This window comes from Nelumbo nucifera, chromosome 1 (assembly GCF_055504915.1).
Source record: "Nelumbo nucifera cultivar China Antique chromosome 1, China Antique-T2T, whole genome shotgun sequence".
In the NCBI taxonomy this organism is placed as follows: domain Eukaryota; kingdom Viridiplantae; phylum Streptophyta; class Magnoliopsida; order Proteales; family Nelumbonaceae; genus Nelumbo; species Nelumbo nucifera.
The window spans coordinates 197,049,845-197,074,854 of record NC_142649.1 but is presented as its reverse complement, the minus strand read 5'-3'; the positions used below and the strand labels follow the sequence as shown (position 1 = coordinate 197,074,854).

The 25,010-nt window shown below is 37.5% G+C and overlaps 2 protein-coding genes across 2 annotated transcripts; one reads left to right on the top strand and one right to left on the bottom strand.

Annotated features, from left to right (window-relative positions):
* The first annotated feature begins 982 nt into the window (after nt 1-982).
* On the top strand, nt 983-2,490 carry LOC104602302 (uncharacterized). The gene has a single exon (XM_010265924.3). It carries the CDS (start codon nt 1,148-1,150, stop codon nt 2,027-2,029), a length of 882 nt encoding a protein of 293 aa, XP_010264226.1. The 5' UTR covers nt 983-1,147; the 3' UTR covers nt 2,030-2,490.
* Nucleotides 2,491-7,311: 4,821 nt separating this feature from the next.
* LOC104602301 (adenine phosphoribosyltransferase 4-like) lies at nt 7,312-24,486 on the bottom strand. Its single transcript, XM_010265923.3, has 6 exons — nt 23,878-24,486; nt 23,534-23,644; nt 21,117-21,209; nt 17,518-17,667; nt 13,785-13,843; nt 7,312-7,614 (listed from the first exon to the last, which is right to left on the bottom strand). The coding sequence occupies exons 1-6, from the start codon at nt 23,957-23,959 to the stop codon at nt 7,561-7,563; spliced, it is 549 nt and encodes a 182-aa protein (XP_010264225.1). The 5' UTR covers nt 23,960-24,486; the 3' UTR covers nt 7,312-7,560.
* Nucleotides 24,487-25,010: the final 524 nt, after the last annotated feature.

Here is a 25,010-nt window from a genome sequence, read left to right as displayed (position 1 = left end):
TCTTCTTCTTCATCTACCTTGTTGCTGGTTGGCTGAAAACAATACAAATTAAATAAATGTTGTCGTTTCTGGTTTCAATTTCAGTGCTTAATTTGTTTGTTCATTTGACAGTTTCCATTCTCCTTCTATTCTTCTATTAATTCCTCTATTCCTCTCTCTCTCTCTCTCCTGTTGAATTTAATGATTCATCCAAAACCCAAATTAAAATACAAATGAAACAGCTCATCAGTCATCCCTCTGAATCAATTCCATTTTTTTTTATTATTATTACTACTCCATTACTATAATACAGAAGACAAGCATGACCCGCCATAAACACAATATAAATGCTGGTGCTGCTTCACATGCATCAGATGGGGACCAGTCATCCGATTGCTCCCCACCTTACAGATCTACTAATTCAAAAACAGCCAATTTGGATGGGAGAGAACGATGGAGCCTCCTCGCTCATCATGATAGTATTCTTAACTATTTAGTATTACAGAAACTTTTTTTTTTTTTTTGCTCTAATTAGCACCTTACCTTGTGCCACTGCCCAATATAATCAAGCAATTAATATTACCAAGTAACTATAATTAAAGCATATGTAATAACTATATATATCTTTTGGTGGGTGAGTTCATGTTGATCAAGGATGGACTGAAAACGCTTTCACCACATCCAACGGTCAGAATTTGGCACATCTACGCCAACTAAATTTGGGGTTTCTTCTTTTTCGATGAACCTATCAAGTGGGTGATTACAAATGCTTAGAAGAACATTCATGTATGCTATCAAAGTCTTCTCACTTATTTATTAGTTATCAATGGATTTTGTCTTGTGTTAAAATGAACTTTGTTGTTTTTCCAGTATGGATGCTTCTCTAGTTCTCTCTCTCTCTCTCTCTGATGACTGATGAGAAGGGGGCCAAAATCTACGTGGCTCATTTTATACCATTAAGGGCAATTTGGTCATTCCAAACTATTAAGTAGAGAAGTCTGGTCCAACTCCAACATGCTTATTTGCTTAAACCATGGGGCATCGGCTATTCTCTCTTCTTTTCAACTTTCACCACCCATGTATGTAAATGATTGAAAAACTTGCCTAAATACCGCCTGAGAAAGTTTCTTCAGGTGAATACAGACACAGACTCTACTCGTCGTCGTTAATGGCGACTGGTTGGGTCAAATCATTGCAATGCAAATCAAAAGCTTTCGAAGATGTCTACCACCCAAACCCCAAAAACCTTAACCACCTTCTCCCCGGTTCCAGTTGCAGAAAGAGCGTCCAAAACCTCAAAGACGTAGTCGAAACCACCAAGAAGAAGCACAGAAAAACAAATCCACCGTCGCCTGTACAACCCAGTTCGAAACAAACGCGACCAGCAAAAAATGACAACGGTTCGTACACAACGAACCGAGTCCGACGCTCTACCTCATCCCGATATGCACGAACACCGGACCCTTTCTTTCCTTCCCTGACAGAGCTGACCGAAGAACACCCATCCCGCAACATTGTAGAGATAATCTTCCACACGAGTTGGTCACCTAAGGCATTTTCGGGTCGAATCGAGATGATCTTCAAGGTTCAAAACCTGCCCAAGACTCTTTCAAGGTTTGAAGATTACAGAGAGGTTGTGAAAGCTCGTGCTAGTTCCCGTAGCGCGGGCAGCAACAGCAGCGGCAATAGCATGGAGGAGGATGTGAGATGCATCGCAGACGGTAACGAAATGATGAGATTTTACTGCTTGGGCCCTACCTCCGGTGGACTCTATGACGCCAGTGGTATGTGCCTGTTTTCCGGGAAAGAAACGGCAATTTGTACGTTTTCCGGCAGCGGTGGGGCGCACGAGTGCGCCGGTGGAGGGAAGGGCAGGAGAGCTATGTTGGTATGCCGAGTCATTGCGGGTAGAGTATGCAAGCGACTTGGACTTGAGTCGTTGTTGGAAGGCCGAGTTGGATTTGACTCGGTAAGTGGGGAAAATGGTGAGCTGCTCGTATTTGATTCCAGGGCGGTATTGCCTTGTTTTCTGATCATCTATAAACTTTAAAAGACAAAAAAATACAAGAAAAATGTTCTTGCATTTCTTAACTCTATCTTTCTTTCTCTCTCTCTTTGTTTTAATCGTTGGATTGTAAGAAGATTGAGTTGATAAATGCTTCAACATTCAACATTTGGTACTTCACTATTTTACTTTGTATCTCTCTCTCTCTCTCTCTGTGTGTATATCTGGACATCTGGTTTTCCGTTTTGTTTGTTATGTTTGGCCTTTGAATAGTGTCTTAAGGCCTGTAGTTTATCAAAGCCAGAACCATGAATACATGATATCCATGTATATCTCTATCCAAAGCGGATTTCCTGCCCACTGGGGTGGGGCCACTACTCTCTGTCTCCTTCAACTTCAAATTACATATTTTTAGTTCCTCTTTTATTTTAAGTTTGGTGAGAAGTAAGGTAAATGGTTATGTTTTTTTTTATTTATCAGTAAGTAAATGGCTGAATTTGTTGCCATCTCTTCTTCATATTTTCCTTGAACTCAGTTTACGGTCTACCCTGCAACCTGCTGCCAACCGCTAGCAATAAAGTAAGAAGAGTGGTTAAACAAAAAGGGAAGTGGGAAAGATGTTGTTACCATATACGGTTCCTATTTGCTTTTGAAAAGTGAAACATGTTTGGAGCATTTGGGAGGAGAAAACGAAGTGACAAATTAGTCGTTATTTTTAGAGGTCCCACACTCTTGGGAAAAAGCACCATACAGATACAGGTCATGACTTAAATTTCCCTTGTTGGGAGAAAGAATGGTCAATGGTCATTATAATTGCAGTGGACACACACAACTTGGGAAAACAGAATTGGGTGTGTCACCTACTATTGTTACAACTTGGTGCCTTGCTTAATAATGAGTTTTATCCCACCCAACATGGGTTTCATATTTTTGGTCAGATGATTGATGATTCTTTTGGTCCATCCAAAAGCCAAGAATCCATGTCATATGTTTGATTTGTGGATGACTCAGTGGCTGATATGATCAGTAGGCACCCCTGCTAGTAAGTTCAGGATTAAATTAAATCAATCAAGGGGCTACCAAACCCCCATCTTAATACCAAATAGGCTTTTCAGAGGTCTTCACCATCATTTGAATTTCATTGCACAACTGGAGTTCTGCTACAAACCACACCTAAGCACCTTCAGATCAGCTTGCCAGTCACGCAGGCAGCTAGTTGGGCAACAACGTTAGTGCTAATTGCTGTGTACGTAGCTCAACTACAGTGATAAGAAAAAGAGGCATGTGCATGATTGCCTGCCTCCCTCAATGCATTTGACATATGTACCAATTAACCATTTTGGGTACGGGGATGTATGGATATTTTGATCCTTCCATGAAATGATATATTAAATCACCCCTTAGGTTTAGGAAATTGACTGATTTAATCAATTATTAAAAACCGTGAAAATACTTTAAGACATTTTATAAGGGATATAGTTTTAAAAAATTTGCCCAATGTTTTATTAATATGGTCTTCTAGACTTCTATCACAACACAATAGTGTTATTTGATGAATAGAGAAAGAATGAAAGATATCAATGGTCTCTCATTGCAGCAACCAACTGTCTCCTAAATCCTCACCACGATTCGATTAGTTCATATTCATCATGGTGTTGGTGGGAGGCCGCCTTTCAACTTTCACCATTGCATTGCAGGTGCTGCCCAACAGCCCACTCACTGGTGGGAAGTGGGAACTCTGGTTGATATCAGAAGCTCTGTTCCCTTCTTATTACCAAACCTTTCCTACTCTGACACCTATGATTTTGGGAGTGGGAGAAGCTGTAGCGTGTAGGTCCCCCGCACCCTGTACAACAGTACAAGGAAGTGAAGAAAATTAAAGAAAGCGATCGATGATCGATCTGATAAAAAACCAATTAATAATGAGGTGCAAAGGTGATAACAGCAACGGGTGTTTCAACATTTTTACTTTTCTACTTTCGGCTTTCAACTAGTGTCATATCAATTCGGATTTCGCGTGTATTTGTGGGGCGGAGATGTGAGGAAGGTACTACCGTATGCCATGATTCACGCAAGGACTAAAGACTAGTTTGGGTGTGTAATTGAATGTGATTAGGGACTAGGGCATTCTCTCATTAATTGCCACTTGTACATTTGGGTCTGGTTTTATGAAATGGACTAGTATTATGATACTCGCTGGCCCACCTATCACTTCATTACAACCGTTGGATTAATTGAGAGTGACCATATATAGCCCTAATAAAGGAGACCAATTCAAGGATCATGATGAATGAATGTGTTGGTAAGCCATGAAAATGCTGTAGGTCAGAGGGAACAAATGTGAAGCATTTCAATACCTTGTGTCTATTAGAGAGAGAGAGATGAGATGAACCCAATAGCAATAGCAAGGGGTCGATTGTATTCAAAATTCAAATTAAAGATCAACTTTGTACAAATAATTGTACTTTGTAATTTGTATCATCATGAACCCTCTGAGACACCAATCCGGTATGTAATCTTTGGCATGAAGATGCATAGGACTTTTCCATACATTTTGACTTGCGTACGATAACAAACAAGTCAAAGACAAAATATATTCTATATTGTCCACGTTGGAGTTTTCCATCAGTCCCCTGGATATTGCACAAAGCCATCCATCCATCCATCTATAACTGCATTGAAGACACTGAAAGTAAATGGGGAGACACTGTGATAATTAGACTAGACTCCAGAAGGAAGGAGAAGGCCCCCAAAAGGGGCTCCATCATTTTACTGTAGCTACTCCTACTACTTGTTTTATCACACAAACTTCAATAATGGCCATTACTCATGCAATTTTCTCCATTTCCAGTTTCTTCGACATGATAGGGTCAAGAATGGAGATTGTTTTGACAGAGTGGGATGAGTACGGAGATTAATAAGAATCCCCTATTGGGGTCGAGGTCAGGGATGGGGAATGAGGTCCCTACCCTACCTCAACCTCAATTATATGTATATATATGATATTATTTATATATAAAATATATTTAAAGCATTATTTATATTTTAAAATTTTTATTTATTTTAGATAAATTTATTCTTTAAAAAATACTATTATCTAAAAAAAACTGGAGATTTGGGTCCCCACAGGAAACCCGTCCCCATTGGAAATCGGAGATGGAGGACAACTTTTATTCCTGACAGGGATTAGGGATGGGGAATATGATCCCCTCCCTGTTGCCATTCCCACCAACGAGAACCATTTTATATTGTTTCCAGACCAATCTATTTTTGCCGTCCACCACCCAAAAAGGGAAAAGAGAATTTCTATTTACAGAAAAAAGAAAACAAGGAAGAATAAAAGCAGAAACCATTCATGGTTTGGTCAAATCCCCAGTCTTGTATACTGTCACTCGAGCCAAGATAAATCCTGGTAGATCCAAGGCCAGATCAGAGACCAATTTGAAGTTCAAACTTTAAAAGTATGCTCCAAATTGTCTCCATGCCTTTGTGTATAAAAAGGAATCAAGAAGACATGGATGTTGTTAGTGAGATGCTCAGAAGGCTTGAACATGACAATGATTTTGTATGGCATGAGAGAGAGAAAGAGAGTCCACAGTGATGATGAGATAGTTACCTTCAGTCCAAGGAATGAGAATAGTGAGTCCAATTCCAATACCTTATTGTAGCTAGAGATGGGAAAGAAAACTTGTTTTCAAGATTTGAGAAAAGGAATGACTACAATATAGTATCTCTTAATTTATGGGGAAAGGAAAGCTTACCTTTCTGCTTAATTTTCATAATTATTTTCACTGGGGAAGATGAGAGGTGTGATCTGGAGAATTTCCTTGTTCTCAGAAGAAACTAAGAAGGCGTTATTTATTTATATCGGCAGTTTTTGTTGATCATCAAACCAGAGAAAAAAAAAAACAGCTGTATTCTTCATGTCATACTTTTTTTTTTCAAATTTACTTGCATATATTTTATAAAGTAGGCAATCTGAACGATTTGAAATAGAACCTGCACCTATATTGCATCTCAGACTTAGAGGCTGCCTTTGGGATTTTTTTTTTTTTTTCACTTTGGAACCCATGAAATATTGGTCCTCACCTTGTGGACACTGATCTAAGGTGTAGGGATATTATTATCTTTTCCTTTTCTGAGTAAACCGCCGCATTTAAACTTTTCTTTTTAATTTAATAAGGTGGCCTGCTTTAAAGACCAAGCTATTATTTGACTCTATTTAACCAGAGAAAATATTTGACCAATTTTCCTTGTGCTAATGGAAATTTTCTTACTAAATGTTCCGCCAAGTTTTTCCCTTTAAATGAATGGATGAGCATTATTTTCTTCCTATTTTTCCCCTAAAATTCAGGCTGTCTTTAGTTCATTCTGCTCTTGGTTGTATGTAGAACTGCACGAAGAAACTCAAATCGTTTTCATAAAAAGACAACATCCCAGTAGGAACAACCAAACAACTGGGGCTCTCTCTCCTCAGCGGCAATGCATCGGATTTAACGAGGACCCATGTCGTGCTTGGAGTTCGGACACCATGATATCGCTTTCAAAAGGATCTTGAAGCTCTGCCACCATGATGACACTCAGACCAGGTTTCTCGATGTAGTTGAAGCAATTCTGATCAGCACTCATTCGAGATGTTCCAACTCCTCTTGGGCGCTGGGCCTCCATTTGGTCTTTTGTCCATATCATGATGATTGCCCATGCCAGGACTGACTCTAGCCCAGCCTGCAGCCTCAAACTCAATGATCTTCAGCCTGTCAAAGCTCGTGAAAACTTTGTTAAATTCGACCAAAGAGCCATTTATGTGGAACCCACCAAGTGCTGCTGGCTCTCAGTCATCAGTCATCACCTAGGATTCTAGAGTCTTATCGATCGAATAACCTGGTTAAGATTTACGTCACTCCATAACTTTTTGTAAGGTTTTGAGTTGGGCCCACCTGACCAACCGTTAGTTACAACAAGAAAGCAGCACCTAGTCCCACTCACAGTAGTGGGAAGTGGGAAGTGGGAACTCTGAATTCAGACCCGCCATACAAATCCAACGATTTCGTTACTCCACACAGGAAGCCAGCAGAGCAGTTATTTTATGATTTTATCAAATTATAAATGGATATTCTCATCGATTTGCTCGACCCCAATTGCCACTGCATGCTCTCACCATAACGAAACAGTAAGGAGAACATGAAAATGCATAAACAGGTCAAGAGCCCAACCACAGGCGAAAATTCATATGATGATGGAGCTTGCTTGGCATTTGGCAACAACCAACTGATAAGGTAAGGTAATTTGACAAGTACAACCTTGAGTCAAACCCACAGCAAAGCTGATTGCGCAATTGATACTGCACTTCCCATAGCGAATTGTGAATGCTCCTATTTGTCCACCGTTTCTCAATAATGAAAATTGAAGAAGACGATAAAAAGATCCAAAAGGAGAAAGAGGAGCTACATGAAAAATCACAATCAAAACTACAGCTAGTAATGGATTCCATACAACGGAACCACCAAGAATACCACTCTAATGTACACATCACCAACACCGCAGCTGCAACAGAGAAGCAAATGATATTGCCTCCATTAGTGGGATTCCACTAGTATGTATAATGGCTTACCGTTCAAGCGCTCACGACCCTGCACAAGCATAAAACCCAACATTCATGATTAGAAGCATTTATGCTTTTACCAGATAACATGCAAACATATCAAGAGATAATAGTGGTAGACCCATCACCCATCTTATGATGGTCAACTAGGGGATGTTTTTGTCAAAATTAACCTTGGCTATGTTTCCTGAGATCAGTGACAAACACTTCAGAGTAACAGTTGTTTTAGCAATTGTCAACCAAAACATTAATAATTCAGAGGGGAAAAAAACAAAATTCAGTCGGCATAAATTTTCTAACTGAAGCCATGGCATTTCTGGGTCCAATTATCCCAAGACGCCATGATTCATCACCTTTAGTTGAACTTGGAACCACCAAAATGCATGGTGCACTGACAATAAATTTACTTTCTAATGAACAATAATTAATCGCATCATTTATCAACAAATAACAAGAATTATCAGATTCAGATATTTGCAGCATGCTGGATCAACAGAGAGATTTCTCTGTCACGAGTTGCAGATCATAACAAGGACCCACCATTGACTGTGGACAAACTAAATTGGACCAAAAGAACCAGTCATACTAACAGCAGACCTCCCTTGTGAAAGGAATTTTTTTTTTTTTTTGATAAATGAAAGGAATATTAGTTTGAAGCAAGAAAGTTTATCTTCGGACAGAGGGCCACTGGGCCAGCATTTATTTTGCACAGAAAAACGTGCAACCCAACACAGATCTGGATGATTGAGACCCATCATAGAGATTTTTTTTTTATCGATAACAGTGAATTGTATTAAGATTATGAAAATTACAAAGCAAGGGAGCTAAACAATTTTAACTCCCGAATACAACCAGTGAACACCAAAAGTAAAGCAATTACAACACAGTCCAAAAAATAGAGTTTCTGTTCACCCATTGCCTAGCTAGACCATCTGCCAATGAGTTTGCACTTCTTTTTACCCATTCATTTAATTTCAATGTCCTTAGTCAGCCACTTAAATTTCCTCTTTTCGTTGTTGTAATTCCAGGGCCTAGAGTTATCCTCTTTTAGCCAGTTCACCACAACTTTAGAATCTCCTTCTAATCTTGCAATCTCCTTCCAGTTTCTTAGCAACTCATCAACTGGGAATTCTGCAAACAGGGCCAAAGTTTTCAACCAATGTATCACCCTAATATGGATGACTTCCAAAATTACTTCCAAGCTTCTCTCCTTTTCTGAAAAAATCTGTGAATTTCTCTCCTCCCAAACAGTCCAACAAACTGCAGCCCTAATACATCTCCACATAATCTTAGTCCTTTTTATTGGCCCCTCCAAAATTACTTCCAAGCTCCTCTCCTTTTCTGAAAAAAACCGTGAATATTTCCCACAGTCCAACAAACTGCAGCCCTAATACATCTCCACATAATCTTAGTCCTTTTTATTGGCCCCTCCAAAATTACTTCCAAGCTCCCATCCTTTTCTGAAAAAAACCGTGAATATTTCCCAAACAGTCCAACAAACTGCAGCCTAATACATCTCCACATAATCTTAGTCCTTTTTATTGGCCCCTCCAAAATTACTTCCAAGCTCCTATCCTTTTCTGAAAAAAACCGTGAATATTTCCCAAACAGTCCAACAAACTGCAGCCCTAATACATCTCCACATAATCTTTAGCCCCTTTTATTGGCCAGTTGGGCCAATGTTTTAAAAGCGAAAGGCGCAAGGGCCATTTTGCACCTGAGGCTTTTGAGGCAAGATGCACAATTTAAAAAAAAAAAGAAAAGCTAAAAAATCAAAAAAAATGTCAAAATTTTCAAAATAAATGCCAAAAAAATTCAAAAAATGCAAAAAAAAATCAAAAAATTATAAAACATAATATTAATAAAAATATAAACTTATGTTTTAAAAAACCTATTATTTAAAATTAAAATACATAAACATAATATGTAAAGCATATTCAAATGAGAATTTTAAAATGAAATCAAACATATAAAACATTTTCAAGCATATAAAACCCACAATACTATGAGCTGCCTTTGTGCCACGCCCCTCGAGGCAAGCCTAATCGAAGCTTCGAGAAGCCCCTATTTCGTAATGTTGTCCATTCATTCATCCTAATAAAATATCTTCTTAAAAGCAATTAAAACTATAAAATCATTATTTTTTGTGTGAAAACTAAGAATTTAAGACCCTAACATAGACTTGTTTGGGTTAGCCTCGAGGGGCGTGGCATGGGGGTCCGGGGCCCAGCCGCTAGACTCAAAAAAGGAAAAAGGCATCAAATTTTCAAAAGGTGCACGCCTAGGCGCACTAGGAGTGTGCCTAGGACCTGGGTGAGGTGCCTACCCTAAAATATTCCCTTTAAATCACTGAGTTGGGCATGGAAGTGAATAAGCTTTGCCCATTCAGGGGGGGGGGTCCACCTACACCCAAGCAAAGAAGTAAACCATTCCAAATGACTTTAATAAACTGACAGGAAATTAGTAAATGATATCCGAACTCACCATCAGCTTTACAGAGGGCACACTAGTGGGGAGACAAACAACTATTGGGTCTTTTTCTTTGAAGTAAATTTCCTGAATTAACTCTTTCCAGAAAGGCTTCCCAACAGAAACTCCCAACCTTTGGAGGTAATAGGATGACACCGCACCTCTTTAACAGGGAAGGACAATCCAATAGAAGAAGGTTGTATTAGGGCTTTAAAGAAAAAAGCACAAGTGAAAGACTCGAGAGAGTGAGTGTCCAAATTATATTATCTACCTTTGTTGGCTCTAGGAAGACCCCTTCAAGAATGGATAACAAGGATAAAATACAGTCTAACTCTGTGTCCTTGATTTCTCTTCTCAAACCCAAGTTCCATCCGAACCCAGAAGCTGAGTTAGAAGGTACAAGGAAGGAAGAAACCAGTTCATTTTTAAGTAAGGAGAGAGCAAAAAGACTCGGGAATTGGTCTTTTAAAGAATCTCCAACCCAAACATGTTCCCAAAAATTAATGAGGTTGTCTGAGTGCAAGTCATACCTGATCCATGGAGAGAACAAGGGCAAAATAGCTTGAATAGCTTTCTAGGGAGATGCTCTTGCAATCCTTGCCAAAATCCCAGAATCCCATCCATTGTTTGCAACCCCATGACTAATACCCATTATCTTCACCCAAAGCTTTTCTTTCTCCAATGAGAATATCCACATCCATTTCCCTAGTAGTGCCAAGTTCTTATTCCTTATGTTCCCAATACCTAAACCTCCTTCCCTCTTGCTCCTACACACCATCTCCCACCTAACTCTATGGTCCTTCTCCTCCCCTGGCTCCCAGAGAAAGTCTCTCATTAGTTTTTCCAATATGCTAGCCACCCTAACCGGAATCTTAAAGACTTACAAAAAGTAGACATGAAGGCTCGCTAATGTAGACCTAATTAAAGTGATTCTGCCCCCAAGACAAATAATTCTTCTTCCAAGTCGCAAGTCTCTTTTCAAACCTCTCCACAACCGAAACCCAAAACTCAAATTTCTGAGGATTATCTTCCAATGGCAAACCAAGGTAGTTTAAGGGCCAATTAGATATTGCACACTCAGACACCTCCCCCTCCCCCATATTAACTCCAACTATACAACTCTTTTCAAAATTCAGTTTTAAGGTTTGACATTTGCTCAAAGAGTTGTATAGTGAGCTTCAGGTTTCTGATCCTATTGAGATCCCCTCCTTCACAAGTGTCATTTGCAAATTGCAAGTGTCAGTGGTACATTTTCCCTTCCAACTCTCCAACCTCTTATTAAATCCCTAGAATCTGCTCTAGAAATTAATCTCCCCAAAACTTCTGCAACCAAAGTAAATAAGAAAGGGGAAAGGGGATCTCCTTGTCTAATCCCTCTCTAAGTTGGAAAGAAGTCTACCACTGTCTCGTTCACCAATATGGAGTAATGGTAGTTCCTGATGCAACCCATCACCCACTTGCACCAATTATCTCCAAACCCAAAGTTGGTCATCACCTCCAGTAGGAAAAACCAATAAACCAAGTCATAAGCTTTTTCCAAATCCAATTTGCAAACCACCCCTTTTTTCTTGGATCTCTTGAAATCCTCCTAACTCTCAGTTGCTATAAGTATCTGATCTATTATCTACCTCCCCCTTCACAAAACTCCTTGATTGTTTGCTATGATTATTAGGAGCACCTTCCTAATTCTAATGGACAGCACCTTGGTGATGATCTTATAAAGGTTGTTAACTAGGCTGATCAGCCTACAGTCCCTTGGGTGATTTGCATTTCTTTTCTTGGGAACCAAGGCAATGAATGTGGAATTTAGCCAAGGGTTAATCACTCCTCTAGAATGGAATTCATAAAAAACCAGCCTTAGGTCATCTTTTAATATCTCCCAATAATCTTTGATAAAAAACCATCGTAAAACCATATGGGCCTGGTGCCTTTGATCTATCCATAGAGAACACTACCTCCTTTATCTCTTCTAAGTCGAATTTCCTTTCCAACCATTCCCTATCCTCTAGTTGCAATGTTGGCCATTCCAACCCCTCAAGGGGTCTTCTAAAATTAGACCTAAAATGATCCACAAAGGCCCCTGCAATTTCTCTTTGATTGGAAATTGTTGCCCCTTCAATCTCCAAACTTGATATATAATTCCTTCTCCTTCTTCCACTTGCCACAGTAAGTAGAAACTTGGTATTCCTACCCCCCTCTTTCAGCCACTTACACCTTGACTTTTGTCTCTAACTTATTTCCTCCTAAAGAAGATAGTCCTCTAATTGTTTTCCCAATTTCCATCTTTGCGCCTTATCCTCTTCTGTAAGACAACCCCTCCCTTGCTATTCAGGACCTCAATTTGTGCAGTCACAATTTACTTCCTTTCCTCCAATCTCCCAAACTCTAAGATATTCCAATCCTTGATTCTAACTTTCAGATATTGGAGCTTTTTGTGAAACCGCATTCCACTCCATTCCACTATTGGATTGCTCTCTAACCACCATTCTTTGACTTTCTTAATGAATCCTGGGTGTCCTAACCACATGTTTTCAAATCTAAAAGAAGCAGAACCTACATTTCTCACCTCCTCCTTACAAATTATAATAGGCCAATGGTTGGATATCAACCTTGGAAGTGCTCTAGAATTCAAATTCCTTCAATGTTCTTCCCAGTCATTTGAAAATAAGAATTTGTCCAACTTAGAGCAAATCGGATTCACTTGGAGATTGGACCAAGTAAAACAAGTATGTGACAAATGGGATCTCTTTAAGTTCGTAAGCATCCACAAAGTGATTAAATTTCCTCATACTCGTGGTCGACCTCTGCCTAGGACTAGACCCATCATAGAGATTAACTAGAACAACAATGAACTTAAAATATAATCATAAAATTATACTTATCTAGATGTTCAAGAAAACTTTCAGTGGAACACAGAAATTCTCTGATCATGCTGATATTTGGCATATCCCCCCCCCCTTTTCCAATATGCAAAGTTAGAGCAGCTAGTCCATGATTGGTTCTCTGGCCAAGGGACATCATCATCTAATCCTTGTTCCAACTATATAGAGTTGGCTACATGAATCTTGTTTCACCATTCCATTCTGTTTAATGCCATGTCCACTGGTAATATTTTTTCTTTTTTTATAAGCATATCCGTTGTCAACTTGTAACAGGTTGCTTCTTCTCACAGGTGTTGTAGGTAGTTGTCCATGCACATGGCCAAACCATGGTTTTGAAAACCAGACCGGTGACCTAGGAACAGCTAAGGCAACTGGTTCCGTTTCACCAGAAAACTATTCCTGGGCCAAAAGCCGTTGACTTGGTTAGCAACCTGCTGACCCAGGCGGTCAAACCATTGATCCATTGATCCAGACAACGGTTTTTGGCCATTTTTATTTTACATATTTATTTTTTAAATCAGAACGGGCCATCCATTCAGACTGGATGGTCGGACCCATTTGACCTGGGAACTGGTGGCCAAAACGGTTCCATGTCCGGTCTAGTTTTTAAAACCTTGGGCCAAACCATCTTAGTCTACTATCTCTCATTTTATTTTTGACCCTAACCTTTCTAGTTTTTCCTCTCGTCTATGCATATGCATTTCTGCCACACTAAAAGTAAGAATGCATTGTACTAGGTATCTTTATAATATCCTCAAGAATGCAAATGTATGAATAGATCCTATATATAGAATGAAATGAACATGAGAATGCAATGAGAAAAAGAAAAAGTACATGATGTAATGACCTTAAGATCTGGTAATTCAATTACACATGCACATTCAACCACTTCAGCCCCAACACGTTCTGCAAAACAGTAAATTTCAACAAAGTATTAGCTTCCAGTTATAGCACAATAGAATAGATAAATCAATCACAGAAAAGAGGCAGAACATAAAGGCAATAGCAGGGAGAGTATGCTTGACCAAATTGATGATTCAGCCAAACATTTTTTTATTTTTGATAATTAGGTTCAGGCAAACAATTGTAAAAAATAAACAAATGAGAAAAACATCTCAAAAATCAAAATTATGAAAAAAATTACACAATGAATACAAAGAAGATCATAATCCAAGTAAAACATAGGCTGTCTAAGAACATAATATTTGCAAATTTCAATAGAAACTTTGCAGGGTTTGGAATTCTTTCAGGAATGCTACAGCAGCAGCAGCACCACCACAACCACCACCACCATTTGTAGTTTGCACTTCTAGTTGTGAGGACGAGGTAGAAAAAGACTTGTCACAATATGTGCATCTCTTGGATCATATGGATTCAGGCATTGTACATGATGAGATGACTAGAGTAAATGACTAGGTAGGAACTTCAGTTAGCTTAGATTAGATATAGATTGGGGATTCCATATGGGGATACAAAGTATAGTATCCTCCAATCACTACACACTTAGTGCAAATGTCTTTATGGATACTCCAGCAAAACAAGGGGTGGGAAGGGAACAAATGTTCTGGGCTATGTTGTAATTTGTGTTCTTGTTTTTTTCTTGGGGAGAGTTAAGAGATTTTTTCTCCCCACTGTTTCCTTTGTAATTTGACCTTATTCCATTAATGAAAGTTCTGTTGTTGATAAAAAAATCACTACGCACTTAATAATCACCATCCATTATAGAAGTTTGGAACCTAGAAATCAAAGAAAAAAAGAAATTGGAGTAATGAATTAAGCTTTTCAAAGTTCCAAATATCGGTACAATACGCCCTCTATTGAGCATATTGTACTGTTATCTTTTGGTCTCTGATACTAAACACAGGGAATCAGGAGGACATCTGACCACTTTTAAAGGTTAATACCCCTCCTAGAGATGTCCTGATTCAATACTTGGACCCACATTAATTTTTGATCCAGGTATATTTTTCATTTCAAAACACCCAATATGCAATTTTTGCATATCAAATGCATTGATACTGTTATAGAACAAAAAACCTACCATGAACCGTTCAACCTAAAAGTTTAAGCTGTTAGATGAAGTCCCTGAATTGGTTTTTATTCTCTAACACACCCCCTCATGTGAAAGTCTATTGGGCTTCAAGCGTTGACAAGCACAAACCCACCCATACCTTGTGCTAAAATTTAATAAATTATAACGGAGCTGCAAAGATCGAACAATAGATCACTTTGCCAAACAAGCTCTATACCATGTCAAGGAATCATTCAATCTACAAGCTTAAGTTATTAGGCATTTAGGTGAGGTCCCTGAATAGGTTTTTTATTCTCTAACATATACTTTGAACCATGCTTCTTCCGTAGTACTAATCTAACAATACATTGTTATGTTGACCAATATGAACTTAGATTTCAAGCTCAATTTCATATTTCACCAATTATATCAAATAAAATATTAAAGTTAAGTTTTTTATCAATATATTAATAATTAGTTTTAACTACTCATTATTGAAAGTGTAAAGAATAGTTTTATTTATAAGTGCAAAGAACAGTTATAATTATGCAGCAAGGAATACTAGAAGACAATTCATGCAACTCTTGGATTTCTTTGCCTCACAGACAACATGGGCCCCATAAAAAGATGTAGTTCAGCCTTCTAAAGCAATAATAGAGGACACAGTTGTGAAGGCATCATCTAGGCGACCAGGCGCCCTTGGTTGGGCACCTTGCCCAAACGCTAGCAACTAGGCGCCCTTCTAGGCTACTAGGTGCCCGCTTAGGCTACTAAGCACCCGCCTAGGTCACAAAAATGACTAGGCATAGTGACTTGTATAATATCATGTATATTGCTGTATCTTATTAATATGTATGTTATACTTTGTTTTAATGTTTTGCTATTGAAATTTAAAAGATCAAAAAGGGTTTTGAGGAGAGAGAAAGAAAGAAAGAATAGAAGCATAAAGAGGTTTTTTTTTGCTGTTCTCTCTATAATTAAATAAAACAGAAATTCCATCGTTGTTTTTTCTTCTATTATACTTTCCATTTTGAATATTTATCATATGAAGTTAATAACTTTCTTTAGATACTAATTAATATGAAATTACTCTATTAAATACTTATTATAGCAGTATTATTTTTTAAAATAATGAAATTAATATATGTAAAAGATTTTGATCTTTTAGTTGTGATGATTTGCCACAATTTTAGAGGAAATTTAATGTTCTTAATAAAGAGAATTGCTAGTTTTTCAATTAACATACATGCTGATTGGTATATAAAACTAGGGAATTAGCAAAAAGTTGGTTCTTTATATTATAAAATTCTTATCACCTAGGCAACTAAGCTACTAGGTGCCCCAGTATTGCCCAAAATCGCCTATAGAGCTGTAAATCGGGTTGTGCCACCCACCCAGGGCCCAGCATGACAGCACACGGGCCGTGCCAGGCATGACACAGAGGTAATGGGTCGTGCCAGGCTTGGGTTTTCATGCCAACGGGCTGGCATGACAACGCAGGCAGTGCTGGCACGGGTCCATGACATAGCACAGCACAGCCTGCTGAACAGCCCAACCTAGCTCATATATACAAGTTCTTTTATTCTGCATATAAAAGAAGAAACAATTTCATTTTTTAATTTCAAAATTTTATCTTTTTTGTTAATTTATTTTAAAATTTTCATTTTTTTAAAATATACCTCTCATGGCTTGGCCTGGCCCAAGGCTCAGCCTGTGGAACTGTGTCATGGGCCATGTCTAAATTCACCTAGACACTTTGAAAACTATGATAGAGGACAACAATTTCTGGAGATATTACAGTATCCCAAAAGTTATTAAAATTTATAAAAGGAAGATTGAATGGCTCTTATTCATCAAAAAAAAAAGATTGAATGGCTCTGGATGCTGAAAGCTTCTAAATTGGTAGTCTCTAGATGTATGTTTTAAAACCATATGTTAGGTTTTTTTTCTGATTGGTTATCAAATGTTATTTTCTTTAGGGAGTTTTATATTTTTTAGGTCTATAGTTAGTAGTAAAACGATTTTCTTTTTGAGTCAACTACTAATTTGTTGAATTTCTATTTTCTGGGTTTCTATTCTTATGAGTTTAAGGGATTCTAATTAAGATTTAGGAGTCAGGTGCAGTTTTAGTAATTGCCAAATTTCTATTCTAGTCAAAGCTTTTTTACATATTTTAGTTAAAGCTTTGAGGTCTAATATAAACACGTAAATCTTTACAGAAAAAAAAAGAAGGAACAAATTATTTTTATTCTGTATACCTGCTCCTTTTTTCTCCTCTTGGAATCAATGTTGGAGAAACATATGATTTCCTTTCTCTTTGTTATTTTCTGGTAGTTCATTGCTACTAGAAGAAAAATAGCGACTGCTATTTGGATTTTACCCATATACAGAGCATACTTTGCTGGATGTTGAAGCAAGGCTATCCAACAACCTTGCCTTTTATCAACCGGCCCTAGATAAGTTTGCTTTATCAACAAAAATATGTATACGAGCTAATAGTAACACCACAAAATTCCGCATTCCTTTCAAAAAAAAAGCTGCTGACAAAATTTTATTGATAACAGCTTACCAAGTAACTTCATTGCCGCACAAAGTGTACCTCCAGTTGCTATCAAATCATCAACTACCAAAGCACAGTCACCAGGTTCAACTGCTCCGATGTGCATTTCAAGACAATCTGTTCCATATTCCAAGACATACTCTTCCGAAATAACCTCACCTACACATATACACAACTTGTGGATTCAACGAGAGCATAAGCAACTACACATTGCAATAATTCTGAAAGAATGGAACCAAGTCAAGGCAAACTTTTTCCAACTTGTACCAAGTTTTAGATTTTATCAAGTTATCGGTGTATAACTGGGTTTTTGTGTAACAAATATAAAAAAAATTCAGTTATGTCTTGTACAGGGCCATTATGGGGGTTGTAGTCTCAATCAAGAAACATTCTCCTCTCCTCAGACTATACACAAACAAATTAGGAAATGACTACCAATAAATCAACTGAGTGCCAGAATATCAGTCTGAAACCTTAAGGAGTTTCTTCGTCACTGCCAGTGATATCAGTAATACCAGGCACCCACCTTTGAATCCAAAGAAATCTACTTCATATATGGAGATTTTTCATACAAGTTTCTTACTTATCAAATGAATGTGAATATTTTCTGGGTTTTATTCTGGAAAATTAGTAGAAATTAGAAAATCAGTTAAAATGTTACTTGACCATAGATTCCTCTCCAGACTAACTTTACAAGAAATTGTGCATTTGATCCATGATATATTTTCTGTTCAAAGGAATCTGGTCTGGCTCAAATTATTGGAACATTATTGGTTTTGGGGAAAAATTTTCCTCATCATATTTTACCACCCACCTTATTTTTCCTTTTTATCAGTCTTGGAAATGGTCGGCTGCCTGCTGCTATTACTGACAGCAAAGAGATTTGATTGGGAGAAGGCATTTTGAGCCTAACCTTCATTATCACAAGGTTCAATTCTTTTCCAAGATTCATCTGCATGGGATAGATCAATTTTCTGGCTGATTTGTTGTCCAGGTGCAGTGAAAGTGTGTTCTTTTCCTCAAGACCATCTTTCATGGTCTGGACTGCATCCATCCATATGTACCTCACCTCACAAGAGATAAATTAACCAAGAAATGCATGGATATTCCATCAACAACATGCATATTTTGTACTTGTTAGATGGAGACAGCTAACAATATGTTTTTCAACTGTCCCTTTGCTCAGAAGTCAGACCTTTTTGCATATATTTGTAAACTTACAAGCTACAATTGGAGCTGTCCCAAATAGATGGTTGAAATGTTGACTGGGTAGAATTATCAAAAAAAAATGTTGACTGGGTAAAAAGTGAAGGGTTTATCCAAGAGAGGCAGGCTTTCTGGTACTACCATCATTAGTAAAAATTTGGACAATATTGAGGGAGAAAAACACAAGAATATTTATAGGAAAATCATCCACCAAGTTGAAGATTTTTAAGGGCTAATTGGTAATTAATTTGTTGGTTGTCGAAAAATCTTTTAGAGACATTCCTGACCAAGCATATTGATCAGGACTCAGGAGATACTTTGAGAGAAGATGACTGAGGAGCCATGGCAATTTCCATTTGCTTTTTGAGAGGTTTTTTCTCTTTGTATAGCTTCTGACTGTACATTAGATACACTTCGTAGTTTTCCTTTATAGCTCCTTTCCTCCTATTTCAAACAGTTAACAATAGAAAAAAGAAAGAAAGAAAGAAAAGGAAATAAAACAGAAAGAACCTAGCAATAAAGTAAATTCAATGTCTAGAATCCAGAAAAGGTATGCAATCACAAGAGATGCAAACTGTGATGTTTGTATTGATTTACATAGTTTTTCCTCATTGTTTGCAGATGTACTATTTATTGTTTCAAGGTTAGGTGTGTGACCTTTCAACCAAAAAATGGCATATTAAAAATGAATTTCCAGTTTTGCTCTACAGCAATTTTTGGTAATTGAAGAATAGCAGGCATCAGTTATTTGGTGCTACTACAACCAATGCCATCACATCCAGAAAAGGAAAGAAAAGGAGTGGATTAATTCAACATTCTAACAAAGAAAAAGTCGGCCTTGAGCAGAGTCTAATAAGGATACCATAGGATATATGTTAGGAACAAAAAGTAATAATGCATATAAACAGAATATATTTAGAGGTTATCCTCTACATGGTTGTCTAAATAAACAACATCAACAAAGAGTATAGCAAACCAGATGTTTTAGTCAAAGATAGATATATGAACAGTGTTGCATGGATCATGGATGCATACATGGGAATCAGAGTCCAATAAATGTCCATTGAGTCTGAGTGTCTGACTCGGCAACAAGAAAGAATAGACTCATGGATATGTCTGAAAAGTATATACAATTAGAATAGTTGATATGCTTTGAATTCTAACATTATATACCTACAAAACTAGGGTCTAAAATGTTGTCTTTCATACTGTGTAGCATTTAATATGAAAAATGGCATTCATCTTATACATTAATCATTCATTTATGTCAATAAGCAAATATATAAAAAGAAAATATTACATATAAGTTCCCCTCAAGAATCCTGAGTATTGGAACCTGTCGCACGTCCAGCAGACACATCATCCATTTAGGAAAATGAAAATCCATGCAACACTGGTTATAAGCAAGGTTCAAAATATCACAATGTGTCAGTGCATATCAACCAATATGTATTGGTTTTTTAACCCGCCAATACTCCAAATACATAAGGTATGTATGTTTCATTATTTGTATGGTAACTGTCATATTACACTTATTTTCAAATGGTCAAAAAATAATAAATATAGGGGTGAGTATCAATGCCTGAAAACGTGTATTTTTTTGTATCGTGCATCTTGATACTTTGGACCTTGGTTATAAACCATCCATGGCTATTAAATGATATTAGTATGTAACCCCTTAATTTACAAAACAAATGAATTTAAAAGAAAAAAAGGACACTCACAACAAAAATAAATGACAAACAGTATGAAATAAAGAAAAACAAATCCTCACGACACTACCATCAGAAAGCTATACAAAAGAAAGAAATATTATGAATGGAATACGTGAAATTTATCTTTCCTTGTGCAAAGCAGTTCCCTTGGAACAGAAATCTACAAAAAGAAGCTTGGATAGAGGTGCATCTCCATCTCTTTGCTAAATAGCTTAAGTTTGCCCAACAACTCTTTGCAATACAGCTCAACAGTCCACATATTAAAACCTTTAACACTTCATTCAAAAAGCAACATCTAACACAATGAAGGTGCATAGCTGATGAAGGGAATAGCACAATAGGTGGGTTGATGAAGTGAAGTCACATAGATGCATGAACTGAACCAATCAAGATTCAAGATAGATACTGGAGTGGAACCTCCACATAGCATCTGCAATGAAGCATGTAGTACCTCTCTGGGCATATTTCCAAGTTCATCAAACCATTTCGCAACTAAACCCCTCCACTTAACTAGACAAGGGTGCCCTGACTAAAGAAGAACCCCATATGGCTTAGAAAGATCAACTTTATCTTTGAAAAATATAGCCTTGTAATGGTAGGATAACAAAATTGCACAGGCAAATGCATGCATGCAATAGACACACAGATATAAACAAATTAGAATTGCAAATGAAGAATGAAGCCTACCAGGTAACTTTCTTGGTTTTCTCAAGGGAACAAACTTTGCCCCAATTGCCAATGCAATGGGAGGACCAAATATAAACCCCCGAGCTTCAATCCCTGGAAAAACAAAAGAAGACTCATAACTTAAGAATATGAAATTCTTCACAAAGTCAGAAATCAACTTTAAACATATAATATTGATAATGATCCAGGAAAAATGAAAACACACTCCATAATACAACAACACAACTAATGTCAAGTAGGCAACAGACCAGCATAAGAGAAATGCATAAAGCATATAGATTAGACATTTGACCGCTTTATGAATCCATTAAGCATTAAAGAAATTAAAAACTCAAAAATGAATTAACAAACCAAAATAGTGAGGGTAGTGGGAAAATACCCTTATTCAATGTTTGTCCCAATCATCTGTGGTCTTGGGAGTAGTGGGAAAAGAAAAGAGAAATTGTTTGACATCACTTTTAATCAATAATAGGGTCAAAAAACGAAAGTGGTAATTAGATGGACAAGGAGATCAGAAAATGGATTAACTGATACTTTGGCAAAGCAAGGAACCTGCAGGGACAATTTGTTTTCGGCTGTTTTGTAGTCTTGAAATAAATCTCTTCGGGTCAACACCCTTGTTTGGGTGGTGACAGTGTACTCCTTTAAATGTTTCATTAATGAATGTTACCGTTTCCAACAAAAAAATGAAAGTAGTGAATGGTAAAACAACAAGCAGCTTCATGCTTGGTGGCACTGCAGAACTACAGTGAGAAGACCAACAATAATATTAGAAAACAACAAGCAAATTGTAAGAAAAACTTAAGATCAGCATACGCTTCAGAAAAAAAAAAATGCAACAATGAGCCACTATCTCCTTTTCTTTCCCAAATAAATAAAAGTGATTTACATAATTATGTTTTTCATAAATAAAAGAAATATGTAAAAACAGCACTCTTCCCCATCAAACTAGAAAATGCTAATGCAATCAAGGCTGACATTGCAACCATTCATGAATGTCACAACAAAATACAAAAACTCCAAATAACTAGCCAACTAGATGCATACCCCAATGAACCAGATATCTTATTCCGTACATACAAAAGATTTGCCAAAATCATGTTGATTTTTTTATTGGTACAGAATCATAATGCTTCCACTCTGTGAGAAACAATCTCAGGACATAGTGTAACTTCATTGATAGAGATTTCCAGTTGATGAAAAATTTCAGAGTAGAAAAAAAAAAGAAAAAAAAAAGGAAACTCCATCATAAAGGACCTATAACAGGGTAAAGATTATCACCAACATACAACATTTTTTTCTTAAAATGTAGCTTTATAGTTTTATTCTTGCATGGGCGCACCAATTACTGCACTTTAGTCTTCATCAATTCCATTTGCCCAAACATTCCTAGACATGTGATATCTCCTTCAGTATTTCAGTTATTAATGAATTTAATGCTTAACATTTTTAGTCATTATTAAAGCAAAACCGTGGTCTTCTCTATCTTTTTTTCACTGCAGAACCATGTTCTTCACTATCAATTGAGCAAACAATTTTACCATCATCACCCAAACGGGCAAGGGGATTTTAATAATTGTAAAAAGTTGCAAAAGCACTCTTCCATCAAGTAGCCATGCATTGTGATTAAAAGTTCTTTCAGAGTTTGTTTATTCTATAACATCTAATGTTCAGTAGGTTGATCCAATCAAGTCTATCACATAATTGATTATAGAAAGCACCCTATTGTATTCAATTACAGTATAGATCTTTGAAACCTTGAATGATAAATTGATAATATTAGAAACAAATCTTCACTGCAAGCAGCAGTAGAATCAAAATAGCGATCTAAAAGAAAGGACAACAAAGAAATAAAAGAAATGAATCTGTGAACCAAGTCATCCAACGGTGCACAGTGACAAATCCAAACTGAGTGGAGACAAAAATAATAAAAAAAAATTCCCTTGGAAATTTACATCTAGTGGGTCCACTAAATTTGTGGTGGACATCCACCACCGACCATCAAACATGGAAACAATATAGGAAAACAGTTCCACAGAGAGTATTATGAGGCATCAGAAATACTCGATAACACTGCCCACTAACAGAACTGATAATCAAACACGACCACTCAATGCTATACTCACTGCCCAAAAGTTATTGAAAAGAAACCACAAAAAGCACTCTAAAAGACAAGCAGAAACTTCTGCAATCGCGGTGATTAAAAAAGAAAGCATTTTCTGTTTCTCGACATACTTCCTCCGATACACGGACCCACCAACCTTTGAAAACATTAATCAAAGAAAAAAAAAAGGAACAACTTTTAAGCGTTAAAGCAAAACCACCAAGCATTCACTGATCAAATCCAACTACCCAATGTATATAATTATACACTTAAAAAATTCAGAGAGAAGGGAAAAACAAGACGATCTTTTTACCTGCTACTACCGAAATATTTTTCCCTTTGTATCGCTCAACGAACAAATCGACCGTGTCTTTGAACGCCTTAGGATCAAGTAGCAAAGTCGTAATGTCTTGAAACATAATCCCTGCCATTTACTGCCATTAATGAACAAGAAATAGAACACATGAAATAGCTGGTAAGAGAAAGACAAAGTCTTCGTTCCACCATTCACTCTGAATAAAAGAAACAAGCAAGAAAGTAATAAGAAGGAAGAAGGCGAAGAGCAAAATCGGAACGAAGAGAAATCTGATGAAGTCTCCGATTGAAATTCATGGATGATCATCAGAAGGAAAACGAAATGAAAAAAGTGTGGGAAACCTGATTTGGGGAAATTGGGAACGACTCGAATTCTAGTTTTGATGTTACTAATACGTGGATCTTCGTCCTTGCAAGCCGACATTGTAGATGCAACAGAGAAAAGCAGCAAGAGCTCCTTCCTTCTCTCTCACACACTCTCTCTTGTGTCTCAGTTAAAAAGATACCGAACAACAGAATATCTCCGAGACCAAAGCAAGAGAGAGAGAGAGAGATTAGAACAAAAAACGTAGGAAGGAGGAGAAGTAGAGAGAAAGTAAGGGGTATTTATAAGAAGTGTTTGGTAAGGGCTCGCTGCACGAGAGAGAGAAAGAGAGAAGAAAGATGTAGAGAGACAGAAAGACACAGAAAAAATCGTCTCGAGAAGTAGAGGATCCAAAGAGACGAATTCACAGAGGTGCTCTGCTCTGCTCTGCTCTGCTCTCTTTCTCTCTCTCTCTCTCTGTCTCACTCTCTCTCACTCACTCTCTCTCTCTCTCTCTCTCTCCTCTGTAAAAATGGTGTTTTGTTTGTGGTGCTGTATTTGTTTTGAGAGAGAGAGAGAGAGAGAGAGCAGGGTTGGGCCGTTACAAATGCAGTGTAACAAGTGGTGGACGATAAGACTCAGCACCATCGGATCTCTAAATCCAAGGGCCTATAATAAACTCCATAAATAAAATAAGGACATGGGCGGGGCCAGGGTGGTTTTGATTTGGTGTACAATCCAATGTGGATTTTATTCTTTAAAAAGACCCAACAAGAACCAAAGAGATTATCTCAATTCTCAACTCAAAGCATATTTATTTATTAAATGGGATTTTTAATGTTTTTATTTTTGAGGTATTATGGGGTTTTAAATTTAATTAATCTTACCTTTTAATCATCCTCCAATCTCCATACTTGTTTGTTTGTTCGTTTGTCGTCTTCTCGTATTACCCAACTTTTGGAGTTTACGGTTTTGGCGCGCTACATGACTGAGTACTCACTCACATTCACCGGCCCAAGCCCAAACATGCACTCCTGGCTCCCGCGCTTGGTTTAGGCCGGCCATCATAGGAGCGCTCTCATGGACCAAGTAACCCTAAACGCTAGTACACCAGGGTCGGTCTCGGGGGAGACCTGGCCCCTGGGCTGGGATCGCAGCTTAGTACACTATC

What these genes read in the sequence shown, in the direction of transcription:
- LOC104602301 (XM_010265923.3), bottom strand. Translation starts at nt 23,959, where the DNA reads ATGTCGGCTTGCAAGGACGAAGATCCACGTATTAGTAACATCAAAACT. An exon ending in AAATATTTCGGTAGTAGCAG is followed by an intron (nt 21,210 to 23,533) that starts GTAAAAAGATCG and finishes TTGTTTTTCCAG; the next exon opens with GGATTGAAGCTCGGGGGTTT. An exon ending in TGCGGCAATGAAGTTACTTG is followed by an intron (nt 13,844 to 17,517) that starts GTAAGCTGTTAT and finishes ACTGTTTTGCAG; the next exon opens with AACGTGTTGGGGCTGAAGTG.
- LOC104602302 (XM_010265924.3), top strand. Translation starts at nt 1,148, where the DNA reads ATGGCGACTGGTTGGGTCAAATCATTGCAATGCAAATCAAAAGCTTTC.